Source organism: Ochlerotatus camptorhynchus, unplaced genomic scaffold (genome assembly GCF_037179485.1).
Source record: "Ochlerotatus camptorhynchus isolate MF236.1 unplaced genomic scaffold, CSIRO-AGI_Acam_v1.1 ptg000124l, whole genome shotgun sequence".
NCBI lineage: Eukaryota > Metazoa > Arthropoda > Insecta > Diptera > Culicidae > Ochlerotatus > Ochlerotatus camptorhynchus.
The window spans coordinates 915,131-931,420 of record NW_027040614.1 but is presented as its reverse complement, the minus strand read 5'-3'; the positions used below and the strand labels follow the sequence as shown (position 1 = coordinate 931,420).

General features: G+C 41.2%; 1 protein-coding gene across 7 annotated transcripts in view; it reads right to left on the bottom strand.

The window, feature by feature from the left end:
• The window catches only part of RhoGAP19D (Rho GTPase activating protein at 19D), a 515,695-nt gene that overhangs the window by 95,771 nt on the left and 403,634 nt on the right, over positions 1-16,290 (bottom strand). For all 7 annotated transcript variants that reach the window (XM_065220299.1, XM_065220300.1, XM_065220302.1 and 4 more), the window contains exons 3-4: positions 1,620-1,808; positions 1,292-1,549 (exon numbers count right to left, since the gene is read on the bottom strand). In XM_065220299.1, coding sequence (XP_065076371.1) covers positions 1,292-1,549; positions 1,620-1,808 — 447 coding nt within the window. The remainder of the gene's footprint in view (positions 1-1,291; positions 1,550-1,619; positions 1,809-16,290) is intronic.

Below are 16,290 nucleotides of genomic sequence, written 5' to 3'. Positions count from 1 at the left end.
TAACATGAAGCTTTAGTGTGATAATTGAAGAGGGTAGGTTAATAGTTCCGCTTGAGTACGACAGTATGAAAATTGAATAGCAGTTTGAAAATGATCGAATCTACAGGCAAAAAAGTGCGCGTTTGATTTGCTCATATACTGTCTGCGGCTGTGAAATAGTTCTAGCTACGTTTCATCACTACCTAAAGCCCCACATTGCCGAAAGCGTTTCCAGTTAATGGTGAATTAAATTTTGGGCAAAATGGTGCAAAACGAGCTACTTCCCGTGATCTACACTATCCGATATGTGCTGCAATGGATTTGTTGAAATTTTTCACATAGGAAATTATGCGTTTTATGTCTGAAATCTAACGGCAGTATTCAGCTCAAATAACGAGTTTTGGGGGGAAAATGGGGCAAAATAGGCTAATTCAATGGTCTGCTCAGCAAAACCACCGGCATTAGATTTCCCGGATTTTTATACATAGGAATAGGTATCTCTAACATTTAAGCACGGCTAGCGACTCGAAATAAGTGCTGTTCTGGGTTAGTTTTTGCCAACTGTGCTGTGGTCTAAAACCGAAAAAAAACGTGGTCGTTTGAGATTTAAGTTGGCCTTCGGGAATGTTTATTGAAATTGAAAGATCTATCTTTTGAGGCTATTCGTTATTTGATTAATACCCCCCAAAGTTAGCGTCTTCAGCAAACTTTCTTGCAATAATGTGTTCTACAACTTTACTGAAAACACCGATGCGACACATTGACATTTGAAAAAAAAAGATTTTTCATCTCACTTCTAGGGGGATTAATCAAATAACGAATAGTGTCAAAATTTATATAATTCAATTTCGAAAAACTTTTCCTAAAACACCACATGCTTAAAATTAAGTTTTCCAACTCATATTTCGAACGATAAAGTTTTTTTCGGACTTAGACCACTGTGCAAAGCCATGATCACAACTTTTTACAATTTGTATTTTAAATCATGAAGATCTTTGCTCAGCTTCAGCTCGTTATTCAAAGGTAAAAGCTCAGTTATTTCAAGGTTGATTCTAACCTGTTTGAATTTCGTCTGGCAGATATTGGAATTCAGAAGAGTCTCCAATAGGCCAGTTAGAACATTCTGAAGACTGTTTCGCAAGTCTAAAAAAATCTATCGTGAAGATTTTTTAAGAATCCTGTAGAGAAATTCTAGGAAATTCTTTCCAGGAATTCGAAAAAAAAATCCCTCTGTCCTGCTGAACATCCTAATATCTAACAAATCCAGGATTTCGCAACAACCTCCCTCAACTAACCACCCAAAAAAACCTACCGTCTGCAGCAGGTCGTAGTTCTTCGGCACCACCTGCAGCGTCAGCGTTTTCGGCGTCTGCTGAATCGTCGCCACGACTTGCGCGTACGGCAAGCTGGCCACCGAGAGGCCATTCACCGCCAGCAGCCGGTCGCCTTCCTGCAGTCCGGCCAGGAAGGCCGGCGAGTTCGGGTGAACCTTCTTCACGAACACGGTGTCCATCGGTTGGGCAAAGTTGGGCATCCCGGCTGCCGCCGCTAGGCGATCGGTGTTGGGGTCCTAAAAATTCCAAACGGAAAATGTTAGTGACATTTTACTGATAAATTACAGGACAGAGGGAAATACAAACCGAAGTTGCTTCCGGCGGTGGATAGACGATAAAGTGCCGCAGGGTGAAACCAAAGTCGCCATTGTGCCGATGCAGAACGACAAACCGCGGACCGCTCAGTAGGCCGGTGCTGCTGCTGCTGCTACTGCTGTTAATATTATTGTTGTTGTTGTTGTTATTGCCAGGGAGATTTGCCGGGGTGTTAAAGATCTGCAAAAAGAAGAAAATCGAAAAAAATAATGAGTTAAAATTGGTAACCAAAGTAGGCTGCGAAGCGCAGACTAATTGAAATCAGTCTGTTAGGGTGACCACCGTTTACTACCCGATTGAATAACCGGATATTTGGACACGCCAATTTTGCGCAACGGTGAAGGGTAATACGATCCCTTCGGGCAGTTGTCGGATTGATGATCCGCCCAATTAAAACAGAAAGAAGACGAAGCAGCAGAAGAAGAGGAAAATCAAATTGGTTAACAAAGTGGATTCATGTATCGTCGGACTCCGGTTGTTGAGGTTAGGTTCAGGTCGGAAAATTATGATTTATAGCTCTGATTAACATTTTAATTTGATCTGATCGTTTCAGGAGCGTAGCAGCGGGGAGGAGGAGATCGCAGCAAAGGGGTGAACTGCTCATGTTGATGTAATTTATCATGCGATCGACTTCGACCGCCCCGAACTTGCGTGGCGGCAGAGGCGGCGGAGAAGGGCTCCATGGATGATGGCCGGACGTGATTAAATCGGTATCAGGCGGTTGCATAATTGAGTGAATATTTATGTTGTTTAAATAGGATCTTTGAATTGGATGAAAGGTGAAAACTAATCATTACACCTGAAGCTAGTTCGGATGTGAAGATATGGAAAGCGTTTGCTGCCTGCGGGGCGTATTGGTTAGTTTGTAAGGTACATATTTAGATAGTTAATTATTAAGCAAGTATAGTGAGTTAATAAGTAATCAGGCAGTTGAGCAAGTTAATATTTAATTAACGAAAAACGTTTTGTAATTAATTAACTATGCAATTGAGTATAAAAGTAAGATCGCTGATAATTAGTGCAATAAAAGATAGTAGACAAGTTTACTAATTAATTGCAGGGACATTCAAGAATTTCTAAAATGTTCTAAGAATTTCAGAAATATTGCGAGATCTTAAGGAAACTGCCATGAAAATCATGAAAATTGTTGGAACGTTAGAGACAGTTACAGTATTTTGTCAAGAAGAAGCAAAAACTTCAGGCAAGTTCATTAGGGTTCAGGGAAGTTTAGAGATTTTAAGGGAAGTCCCATGACCAGTCATGGTTTAGAAAACTGCAGGAAAATTGTAGGAGCCTCAGGAAAGATCAAATAACTTTAGGGCAGTTCAATTTGCTTCAAGAAAATTGTGGGAACTTTTAAAAGTCTAGAGAACTTTACTGAAGTTCAGAGATCTTTAGGGCAGTTTCAACAACTTCAGTGAAGCTTCACATCAGAAAAGTATAGCCTTTCGAGGAAGTTTAAAAACCTTGAATAATTAGTCATTTGACTGGGTAAAGTGCTGATTACAGTTTCATCATCACCAACGTTTCGATCTCTGGGTAAGAATCATCATCAGGGCTAGATTAAGTTTCAGATCGTAAAGCACATTGAGCATTCCCTTTACCAAACTCATCCGTTGTTGAGTGAAGGGATGTCTCAGAGATTACCATTTTTGGCAATGTTATTTACTCACTACACACTTAGAAAAAAATCATGTAAATTCAAGTGCTCTGAGACTGACATATACGAGCGTCAGTTTTGACATAAAATTGAGTCATAACAAACGCGAAATTCAACTCAGTCAAACGCACTTTTCGTTAAGTAACGAACTTTTCAGTCTCGGAGCACTTAATTTTACATGAAACATTTGTTTACGTCTGACCCTTTATGTCAAAGATGGATTCCGTCACGTGTAAAATAAGTTATTTCAAAGTGTGTAGGTCAATTTCCCCTTTGAAAGGAGCGCATAAATTTGAATTGGGCGGTGGCAAACAAATTAAAAATAAGTAAGAAGCCAGCTCTAAATTTACCATGACAGTAATGACCCAGAGATTACCGAGCTAGTCCTATGCATTTAAATATTAAGTATGTTTTCCCGATTTGTCATAGAATTTCACAGGATTTTTCCCAGCTTTTTCCCGATTGACCAGATTTCCCGGTTCACTGGTAACCCTGAAAGTTGCATGCATACCGAATAAGGTCGAGTCGGAACGATTCGTCATTTGACGTGGAATTGTTCTCTAGGCACAATGAACCAAGTTTGTGCTGGAATTCGGCCATTTTGCCTCTCACCTAATTTGGCGTGTTTGGTATTTTTTAAATAAATCATAGCACGATAAAGACTCATCTAATCGACAAAGTTGTAGGAAACAGGATTGCAATTGCAGAAAAAAATACACGCTGAAAAATATCACAAATATCACAAATTTTTGTCTGTTTTTCAATGACAAAAAAAAACATTTTTAAGATTTTCCAAACTGCAAAAATTTGCCTCGAAAAATCTTCATTTTGGCATAAATTGGACACCAATATTTGGACACCTAGATTTTTGAAACATTTCAGAATTCCTCTTAAACCAGATTTTTTGACGTAGGACTACGTCTGTGATTTCAAAAAGGGGGTACACTTTGTGAAAACCGAAAATGGAACATGTAACGAAATTATGAAAGATTTTGAACTTTAATAACTCAACTGCCCCCTGGACAAATTTCAATAATTTTATCACTAATCGATCAGAAATATTCCTACGCATCTGTTTAATTTAAGACTTTATCATTTTTCAAAATGTTACTATTGAAAACTGCACGAATGTGCAACTGTTGCTATAATAGTTAAAATTATCACCGATTGCCTGCGAAAAGAGCTTTCCCTAACACAGATTTCAAAGTTGAATTCCATCCGGTCTCACCGCGTGGTGAGTGGTGATGTTCTGCAGTACACAACGAAAGGCTCCCCGCAAGCATCTAGCTATCAACCGCTGATCGGATTCAGTTCAATCACCGTGTATAGGTGGTGTCTGGTCGTCGGCATCAGCAGTGCTTGCAGCGCGGAGCGTTTAATATTGTTCTCCAGTACACAACGAAAGGCTGCCTGCAAGCAGCGAGCTGCAGCCCACATGAGCATCCATAGAAGGAGGAAGAAACCGCACCGCTATTGATCGGAATCAGTAGTTCTTCGTGAGTCGCTGTGGGTCATCTATGTCAAGCGCGTCATACTATAGAGTATGAACAGAGAGAACCCTGCTTAAGTTCCTATTCCTACACAAAACACAAGCTCCTGCTGCAGTTAACAAATAAGACCACGTAGTCCTACGTCACTATTGCGTACAACCCAATAGGGCTGTCTCTTGACCAACTCGAAACACAAGTACACTGATAGGCAAAATAAAGTGCCCACCCCATCATTTTTGAAATTTCTCTCATTTATTTGGTTCAAATTCAAATAAACACACCGTAGTCTGTTTCGATGTCTTACCTTTATTATTCTTTTAAAGTTACACCTATGGAATACTGAAAATATAAAGTTTTACTTGAAGTAAAAGAAAATCAATTTGGATTGAAAAAGAAAACAGTGACAAAAAAAAGTGCCCACTTCAAAAATCGGTATGTTTTCGATAAGTTTCCATCGGAAAACCCCTCGATTGTTTTTGTTTTGAAAGTTTGACATGTATTGAAGCAAACGGGTGGAACTGGTGCATTTGTACACGTGATCGCATTTGAATCAGTTGAAAAAAATGGAGGACGTAGTGATTTCGAAAGCAATTCCCGTGTGTATCCGAAAATTGGTTGTTCGTGATGTGCAAAACGGTGAATCGCACCGGTCTGTCGCTAGGAAGTACAATATCAGCAAAACAGCGGTCGGGAAAATTCTGCAGAAAATGAAATCGTTCGGATCAGTGGTGGATCGCCCTGGCAGAGGCAGGATGCGCAAAACGGATGCGAGAACGGACACCAAGATCATGCGTGAAGTGAAGAAGAACCCGAAGGTAACTGTCCGCGAGATCCAGGAGGCTCTTCAGCTAACAGTTTCCAGTCGAACTGTTCGTCGCCGTCTCGTAGCACAGGGGTTGAACAGCAAAGTTGCTCGGAAGCGCCCATTTATCAGCAAGGCAAACAAAGTCAAACGGCTTAAGTTTGCTAAGGAGCATGCTGATAAGCCCCTAGAGTTCTGGAAAACGGTTCTCTGGACGGACGAATCAAAATTCGAACTGTTCAACCGGAAGCGACGGGTTCGTGTGTGGTGTAGATCGGGTGAGGAGCTTCAGGAGCGCCACATACAAGGCACGGTGAAGCATGGAGGAGGAAATGTGATGGTCTGGGGGTGCTTTTCGTGGGGTGGAGTGGGAAGCCTGGTGAAAATCGACGGGATAATGACGGCAGATTCCTACATCGACATCCTGCGGGAAAATCTGGAAGTTTCGCTGATCCAGACGGGCCTTGAGGAGAAATTCGTATTCCAGCAGGACAACGATCCGAAGCATACTGCCAAGAAGACTAAGTCTTTCTTCCGGTCATGTCGAATTAAACCACTGGAATGGCCTCCACAAAGCCCGGACCTCAACCCCATCGAGAATTTGTGGGCGATTCTCGATGCCAGGGTTGACAAAACTGGTGTTACCAATAAAAATAACTATTTTGAAGCCCTGGAGCGCGCCTGGGAAGAACTAGATCCACAGCACCTGAAGAATCTAGTGGAGAGCATGCCGAAGCGCCTGCAGCTGGTCCTGAAGGCCAAAGGAGGACACATTAACTATTAGGCTGGTATTCTTTTACTTTATTTTATGTTTTCTGGAGTTAAAATGCAGTGGGCACTTTTTTTTGTCACTGTTCTTTTTTACACCCATTTTGATTTTTTTTTCTTCGAGTCAGTCTCTTCTTTTTATCTGGTATTCTATAAGTGAAACTTAAAAAGAATATAAAGAATAAGATATAAAAAATACTACAGTGTATTTACTTTAATTTGAACCAAATAAATGAGAGAAATTCAAAAAATGATGGGGTGGGCACTTTATTTTGCCTATCAGTGTAATTTGGTGAATGTGACCAATTCCTCGGTCCTGCTCAAAGTGATCCCCATCGAACCAATTAATAATGAGGGATGTGTTTTTTTTACATTAATGTTGGGTTACCGGAAGTCCGGTAGATTCGCTCCAATTCGAATGTTAAGGCCAAATGTTTGAGGTGAATTGCCACCAAGTATCCATATACGTGATAATATGGGACCAGACACCCCTAATGCCTGCTGCTGATGAATACAGGACACCGTAGTCCTGTTCTTTCTGGTTTGAATGGAATGCTCCTGGATCCGAGAGGCAGACTGCAGGCACCCCTAGAGTCTACAACCTTGGTTATTGAATCATCCGTGGACACCCAGTGTCCGGTTGGAATTATACTTGAACATCCATTATGTCCAAGCTAGTGTATCTAATCCATGGGCACCCTGTGTACCCAATCCGTGGTGTTTGCCCCCTGTCTATGGGGATTGGCATTGAGCACCCTTGTACTCTTGCCTTGGATGAGTGGGATGGCTGGAGGACACCCTTGTGTCCTTGCCTTGGAATTGGTTCGAGCACCCTCTATGCTAGACCCTTGGAGTTTGCTAGAACACCCTTGTGTCTTAGCTTGGGATGTGAAATTGAGCACCCTTTGTACTCAATCTTTGGATTGGCGAATAGACACCGTCGTGTCATTGCCTTGGAATTGGTAATGAGCACCGATGTGCCCAAACCGTGGAGTAGGGTAGCAGACACCCTTGTGCCTGCTTGGATATTGATTGAGCCAATAGCGATCGAATTGGATTTTGATCTATCAGTACTCCTAGTGATAGCATGTGATAACATGTGGTAGGTGGTGTCATTGGTCCATGCTGAACAATTCGTGAATCCCTTCCGTTACATCAAACGATCTTCAGACCAGGCAGAGAATAAAGACCATGGTGATCAACGCAGCTCGATTGGTTAAACGTGGGTATGGCTTCGTAGAATTCGAAAGCCCGGTTGTATACGAAACCATTCCGTGTGTTGTCCTTTTACAGATCAGGCAGAATCAGCGCAAACTGAAATACTCTTCAAACGATCAGCTGATCGATGAGCCGTTTGCCAGTCTTCATACCAATGGAAAACGTAACTGTTCCGTGTGTTGCGTTGTCTGACCAAGTAGGTGCAGCTTCCCGATTTCATCCAATCCGTGATAAGAGAGAATCCGTAGGTGTGACGTCATCGTAGAACCAATATTGCTCCTAGTCCGAGGTCCGGATCGAATCTTCTCATATGCGTGAACTCAATGCTTGGCTCTCCTTCTTCGTGGCTACAGAGGTCCAAATCCAATCTTCCACCGATCAGTTGTGTACCAAGACGTTTGTTGTTATGTGCGGCTGCGGTGTTCGTTCTTCGCTGCCTGGCCCAACTGTATCCGATCGCATCGTGATTGGCTCGATTTGCTTCCGTGACGTCGAATTCGAGAAAAACAGCTGACCAGATATCAGCTGTGATCGTTGACTGTTGTGGAATCCATACCCAAGTAACATTGCAAGCTTTATAGAGGTTAGCATTCTACAAGTCCAAATCATGGTCTACCGAACCCTCATAAAACCAAAATTGTTACTTGAGTACTGTTCGTTGCAAGATGTTATTTTTTGACATTCACATTGTCCATCCGGATGGACATACACTGCTCAAGTATTTACCTGGAAAACCAGGCCGTTCGCCTAGGTTCAATGCTATGAAATCCATCGAGGCCTGTAGTAGAGATGTAGGTGATCCTTTGTAGTGTAAATGCAAATCCAGTGCCGAATGGGGAGATTTCGGTATTCACACGTCCGTTGGATGAAGGATTTGTTTTGCAATGCAAAAGTGCAATGGAGATGACGAGGTAATAGATTGTGCCGCAGTGATGGCTGCTAATTGTGTGCCTCCACAATAGCTCCTTAAGCCATTTTTCCATTTTGGCGACCAAGCCATGCGTTGATCAACGCTGGCAGTGTCCTTTGTCCGGTTTTTCGGATAATCCGGTTCTAAGGACCATAATGTTGGGCTACCGGACCCTTCCCAACACCGTTTAGGGGGGCAATAAAAAGCACTGTCGTTTCTGGGGTGGGACCTTCTTGGGCGCCTTTATAAGAGCGGATGTAGGCGCTTCGATTGGTTTCTGTTTTGAGGTTCCTTCCATCCTTTACAACACTGCACATTCGCCCATTCAATCACACATCACCGCAGTGACGTCATTAGTCCCGATCGTTATCGCTACCTAATAATATCCAATCTGTTATCGATTCCATGGTAGTGTCCGTACGAGAGGAGAGATGGTTCGATTCTACGTGGTGAGAGTTTGGGAGAGTTTCTGTACAAACGACAATTGCGTAACTAGGGTAGGGTGAGGTTACTAGGCTAGACCAGTGCTGGTGACCATTTTTTACAAAACTGATAATCGGTAATCAACTAGCCTAGAAGTGGCAAAACATCACATACATTTTTTTGATAGTAAGCATCATAGTTACGCATCATAGTCCGATACGAAAATGAGCGGAGGCGCAACAGCAGCGCTCATTTACAACAGTACAGGTTCAAGCAGAATGATGTGCATCCAAGTGGTACTCGATCATGATGTCTGGGTTAGGGAAAACGTTTATTTCATAAGAACAGTGACACAATTGTCACGTTTTATTCGGATTTTTTTAAGTTTTAAATAGATAATTGGAAAATTATTTATTTCAGTACATTTGTGGAGTTATTTCCTATCGATTGGTGTATTTGGATTTTAATTTCATCCATAAATGACAGAGCTATAAGCGTTCAAAACCTAACACCTCTTCGTGACTTGCTTAAAATTGATAATCATCACTTTGAACAAATTTGTATTGAATTTATAAAAGGAATCTGTCCATTTTTCAGACCGACTTTCAAATCATGATTCAACTTACGATTGGTCGTATGACCGAAATGCGATATTTCAACAAATTTAAAATATTGCTGCAGTTTAATAAACAAAATAAACTCTGCTGGAAATCTGCTTAAATTTCCGAAATTTCCAGATTTAAACACCCATAATGGCGTCGACCAAAACGTGAATAAAACAGCATTTACATAACACCTTCTTCCCATCGTTCGATGTTTACGGCCTGCGGCGTGTTCGCGCTCCCATCCATCCAACAGCGCCAACAACGAGGAAGAACAATAAAAATGATAATAAAGAAATTACCATAAAAACAAAACCCCAAAACAAAGCGTCGCTACATACGACGGCGGCATCCACGACGAATGACGTTGACATATCAGCTGGATTTTCGTTTGGCTTGCAGTTGCATCTCGCATTTTACGCGCTCGCTTTATTCAAATTGACAGTCCTTGGCCATTATTTTCGGTAAATCGTGATTTTGCCATTACTGGTGCCGGAGGAGATGCAAGAAAGTGATCCGCAATCGCTCCGAAGAACGGCACGCACATAAATTATGTGCGAAATTTGAACGCGACTTCAGACCAACCAACGACGGCTCTCCGCGGTCTGGTCTCGATTTTGATTTATATGGATCGAGGTGTGATTTATAGACGCGGACCGTCTCTCGATACACTCCTACTCTCCTGGCAAGCTAGAGCTCCAGTCTTAGAAAATAGAAGAGGTAAACGAAGGTGCTAATTGCCCACGCACATCTCTGACTGACTGACTGGATGGCGGAATGTATTTTGAATTGTATGATTAATGTTTGCCCCGTCGGCAAGCTGCAGCCCTACCATTTGCTACTAGACTGGTGGCGGCGGTGGCAATAAGTAAGAGCGATCTCTTCGGGGGACATGAGCTTCAGGCAGTTCCGAAAGAAAACACAGCTTCAACTGGATCGTTTTATTTGCTCATAAACAAACCGCACGGCGGTTGGATGCTAAAGGAGGTGATTTGTTGGATGGTCGTAGAAAATTGTGATTTGCTGCGAACATTATTGGACTGGGACCGATTTCTGAATGATGACAACCGTTCGATTCCATTTTGGTAGAACGACAAACGCTTTGATGTTCCATGGTTTTGTTTGCACAAGAAGCGCTTATTCTTAATGACACCGTATAATATTAAAAAAGGTGAAATGCGTTTCAGAACTCTTACAAAAATTTAATATCTCCGGAACCAGTTGACCGATTCCAACAATACGGAACCGTGAAATCTTTCATTTGGTGGTTGTTGCGTCCAATTCCGTGCAGTGGTTGTCGAGAAACACGTCTTAGACACATTTTCTTTACATACACATACGGAAATTTTCCGATCTCATCAAGCTGAGTTGATTGGTATATGAAATTCGACTTTCCAAGCAATATGTATATCATTCTTTATAAGGGTTAAACATGTCAAAATGGTCCAAAAACACGCACAAAATGCCAAAAAGGCCTTAAAATTAGTTTGAACGGTCGATTGAATGGTACTGAAACTAAATGATCAAACAGCCCTAAAAACGCCAAAACAACCCTAACAACTCTGAAATAACCCATCAATCACAAATATGGCAATGATTGTAAATGTGTATAAATTTCGCATATATTTAAAATTATGAAGTTCAATCAGTTTCCCCTCTAGCAAACCAGAAAAATCATTCTCTCTTTGTTAGTTTTTGTTTGTCTTGTCTCCCCTCCGTCTCATTGTCGCCAACTGGTCACCATAGCCGGTCGAACTCCACACGAATCTAGAACCGCACTACCGTTCATATACTGACGACAACGCTCTGATGAGACAACGAAGCCTCACCCCCAAACTCCTCCCTTGATCCTATCCTTCGACAGTGTACCCCTCTAATCTCGGGTCAACCACGTGTACTTGGCCCAACTCCTACTAGACATAGAAATAAGTGAATTTTGCTATAAACTGAACAATGAATTATTGGCTCCGTAAAGCTAACATGATTGAGCCTCCCAAATAAACGAACTAGATGAAACTAAATTCATTGCGAATCAATGTGGATTATCCCAACGAAATTTTTGGAAAACATGACCAAGTTGTTGGAAATTTCTGCAACCCATTCCTGAGGGTATCCCGCAGCCCTTTAGATTGAGAAATGCTACTCTAGGTTTTTCCTCAGGGCTCCCATTGCACTCGCTCTTCAGAGAGCAAAATAAGCAACTCAACAGTGCACTTAATTCCGCGCACTTTTATTCAACTGAAATCTCATTAATTTCAAAGCTTTACTGTCTTGGACAAAGTTATTGAACTGGGTTAGACCAACAAGCTTGTACCATTGGAAACTACGCCGCTAGAGGTGACCGATTCCTTCCGGATGTTGATCGTACTAGTTCAGAACTCTCTCACTACGCGGCGCTAGTGTGCATGTGAACTTCCTATGTAAGCTGTATCTCGGGATCCTGGCCATATATAAGGTTACTGTCTCCAGCTAAGTTGTTCAGATGACCATGGTCTTCCGGATGGTGGTCATATTAGCTCAGAAATCTCTCACTACGTGGCGCTAGAGTACATGCAAACTTCCTGAATATGCTCTCTGAATGTCTCGAAGCTTACCCCGTATAGTATGTTGCTGTGCAAAGTGAGTATTTTCGGAACAGTGGTGACGTGTAGAGGTCGAAAATTGATGATGGATGCCATTTTGGAATCCAAAAGGGCGGCCATTGGGTTTAGAAATACTGCCAAATATCCAACAATACGGGTATTTTCGGAACGAAAACGACGCCACAGTGGGACGAAATCAAAAAAAAAAAGTGGGACATGGCTATTTGCGATGAAACTATTGAGTGTAGCTTTTTGATGTTGTCTAGAATGTTTCTTTATTTTTTAAGTACTTTATTTAAAAAGTGAAAAATTTTAGTTAAGGAGGGTATACACTCAGATAAAAAAAATAACTTTTAATGTTTTGTTAAATTTGATGGAACACCTATGGAAACATTGAAGATGAAGTCTTTTTAAGAAACTTTGTCCAAGGTTTAAACTTTCTATCTCTCAAATGGACGAAGTTATAGGGTGAAAATGGACTACAAACGTTAGTAACCCCTTAAAAACGTTTTTTCACCATAACTTTTTTCTTTGAATTTTATCGTTTTTTAAATATTCTACAAAGTTGTAAGTGCTTAGAAAATGCACATTTTTGCGTGCATGCTGAATGAAATGACGTTGTCATTAACTGCTAATACCTGCTAACCTGCAAGGTACACCCCCTTAAAGATAGTGTAAAAAAATTGTAAAAACTTACGTAAATCCTTTCAACAAAGAGATAGCGATTTACTGTCTTCTGCAAAAATGTGCATTTTCTAAGCACTTACAACTTTGTAGGATATTTAAAAACGAGAAAAATTCAAAGAAAAAAGTTATCGTGAAAAAACGTTTTTTAAGGGGGTACTAACGTTTGTAGTCCATTTTCACCCTATAACTTCGTCCACTTGAGAGATAGAAAGTTTAAACCTTGGACAAAGTTTCTTAAAAAGACTTCATCTTCAATGTTTCCATAGCTGTTCATCAAATTTAACAAGACATAAAAAAGTTATTTTTTTTTATCTGAGTGTATACCTTCCTTAACCAAAAACTTTCACTTTTTAAATAAAGTACTTAAAAAATAAAGAAACATTCTAGACAACATCAAAAAGCTACACTCAATAGTTTCATCGCAAATAGCCATGTCCCACTTTTTTTGATTTCGTCCCACTGTGCGACATGTAGATGTCAAAATCCGATGTTCACCGCCATTTTGGAATCCAAAATGGCGGCCATCGGTTTTTGAAATACTGTCAAATATCCAACAATATAGGTATTTCTGGAACGCCAAAGCTTCAAAAATAACTCAATTTTTACTAAACTTCGGATTTAAATTGATAATACTATGCATCAGAACAACCTTGTCCAAGACCGCAAATCGCATTAACTTCTGAGAAACAAGTTACTTGTAACTGCAGCTGACCTAGTGGTTTACTGGATTGGTTTGGACTAGTCAAGGAAGTTTTCGGTACTCCGTAGATCTTGGCCTCTATTAGACATGGCGTGGGGTCTTTTTGAATATTCGTACGGCTTGTCCTAGCAGTTCTTCGAACTTTCCCGGTGAGTTCTTTGGGTTGGCTCTAGGGAAATCTGAACTTCTCCTTTGATATAATGTGGATTACCATGGACTTGTTGGATCTCATAGTCTTTAGAACTTGTCTTTAAGATCGTCAAGAGTTATGTTATGTGGGTTTCATCTTGGGCCCGATAGGGTAAGTTATGGTTTTCACAGTTTCGCCCTAAAATCTCCTATTTTACATGATTTGAATGCTGTATCTCAAGATACCGATGATATAGACGGATGATTTCTTCGGCAAAGTTGATCAGGATGTCAAGGACTGTTGGATGAGGGACAGAACAATTCGGAATTCTTCCGCTAGGCGGCGCTAGTGAGCATTCGAAGTGTATATGTTTGTGCTGCTGTATCTCAAGATCCTGACTATTTAGACGGATAATTTCTTCGGCAAAGTTGATCAGGAGGTCAAGGACTGTTTGGATGAGGGACAGAACAATTCGGAATTCCTCCGCTAGGTGATGCTAGTGAGCATTCGAAGTGTATATGTTTGTGCTGCTATATCTCAAGATCCTGTCAATTTGGACGGATGATTTCTTCGGCAAAGTTGATCAGGAGGTCAAGGACTATTGGATGATGGACAGAAAAATTCGGAATTCCTCCGCTAGGTGGCGCTAGTGAGCATTCGAAGTGAATATGTTTGCCCTGCTGTATCTCAAGATCCTGACTATTTAGACGGATGATTTCTTCGGCAAAGTTGATCAGGAGGTCAAGGACTGTTGGATGATGGACAGAACAATTCGGAATTCTTCAGCTAGGCGGCGCTAGTGAGCATTCGAAATGTATATGTTTGTGCTGCTATATCTCAAGATCCTGACTATTAAGACGGATGATTTTTTCGGCAAAGTTGATCAGGGGGTGAAGGATTGTTGGATGATGGACAGAAAAATTCGGAATTCCTCCGCTAGGCAGCGCTAGTGAGCGTTCGAAGTGTATATGTTTGTGCTGCTGTATCTCAAGATACCGATGATATAGACGGATGATTTCTTCGGCAAAGTTGATCAGGAGGTCAAGGATTGTTAGATGATGGACAGAACAATTAAGAATTTCTCCACTAGGCGGCGCTAGTGATTATTGCAAGTGAATATATTTGTGCTGCTGTATCTCAAGATCCTGACTATTTAGACGGATGATTTCTTCGGCAATGTTGATCAGGAGGTCAAGGACTGTTCAGGACAATTCGGAATTCTTCCGCTAGTTAGTGCTATCTATGATCTTCTCTGGCTATTACGTCCCAACTGTAACTTAACGCCTGCTCTCAACTTAGTGCAGGTAAAATAATTTCGGTGCAAGACCTTCTAACTTATCCTTTGATAGCTGTAAATGAACAACCTGGATGCTCTGCACGTGCCTCGAGCCAGTTGAATTAAAAAAAAATTTGAAGTTCTCAGGACTTGTCCTGGAAGACAAGAATCCACAAAACATGACCTCATGATCTTTGGGATACTTTGACCATGTCCTCAAATAAATTGCCAAGGAATGATTCGTACTTGCAGTTGATGCCTCCAGAGTCCTCTAGACGTCTGGGGTTATTTAGACTTGCCCTTGCAGTGTGCACACAGGATCCTGGATCATATGAACTTGTTCTGGATCCGAAGAAAATTTATGTTGGATGTCATTACCCGCCTAAGTCTATCAGATTTTATTAATCCTGGTCCAGAACCAAAAAACCATTACCTTTCGCAAACAAGTCAAGACCAACAATTGAAATGGCCTTAACTCCATTTTGTAAACAAACCTTGTAAGGCCATTTTCTCGCGAACCGAAACTTTCATTCGCAAACCTAAACCACAATCGGGTAGAGGAGAATTTCCCTTACCTGTTCATTATGTTGGTTTGCCTTTGCGGACATCTGTTCGCGATAAAATGGCCTTACAAGGTTTGTTTACAAAATGGAGTTAAGGCTATTTCAATTGTTGGTCTTGAAGTATTCATATGAAGTTTGCCACATGGATTCGATGTAAAATTCATCAACGGAAATCATCTGTATCTGTCAGAATTAAACAACTCTTAAGAAGACTGAAACATTCCTTGTTCTGTTATCACATAAAAAAGATCATAAATGCCCATGTGGCATATTTTTTACAACCTGTTTCGCTAAGTAAAAGCACGAGAGCACACACGTTTGAAAATGTTATTGTTGTCCTTCAAATGCTAGATTGCAAGGTTTTACGATTGTAGGACTGCGTTTCGCCACATGGGTCCAATGCAGGCGCTGTCGTAAACAAACAGCTCTTTTGAAGGCTTAAACATGTCGTAATCCATTCGAGAATGCAAATGACCATTTTTTTTTTGTGATACCCATGTGGCAAAGTTTATTTAAAGTCCAAAAAGTAAGAGTTTGTATCCAAGACACGACCGTAGATTTGACGTAGGATTACGTGCTCGGTATCAATATTCGGCGACTGTGTTAGGGAAACCCCTTTTCCCATCACGGAAACGCCTCGTTTTCTGATAACAAAATTACGCATTTTCGTGTGTCTGTCTGACCCTTATAGACTCGGAAACAACTGCACCGATCGACGTGAAAATTTGTATGCAGGGGTTTTCGGGGCCGGGAAAGGTTCTTATGATGGTTCGAGACCCCTCCCCCCATCAGCAAAGGGGGAGGGGGCTCCCATACAAATGAAACAGAAAAATATAGCATGCTTTTTTGAA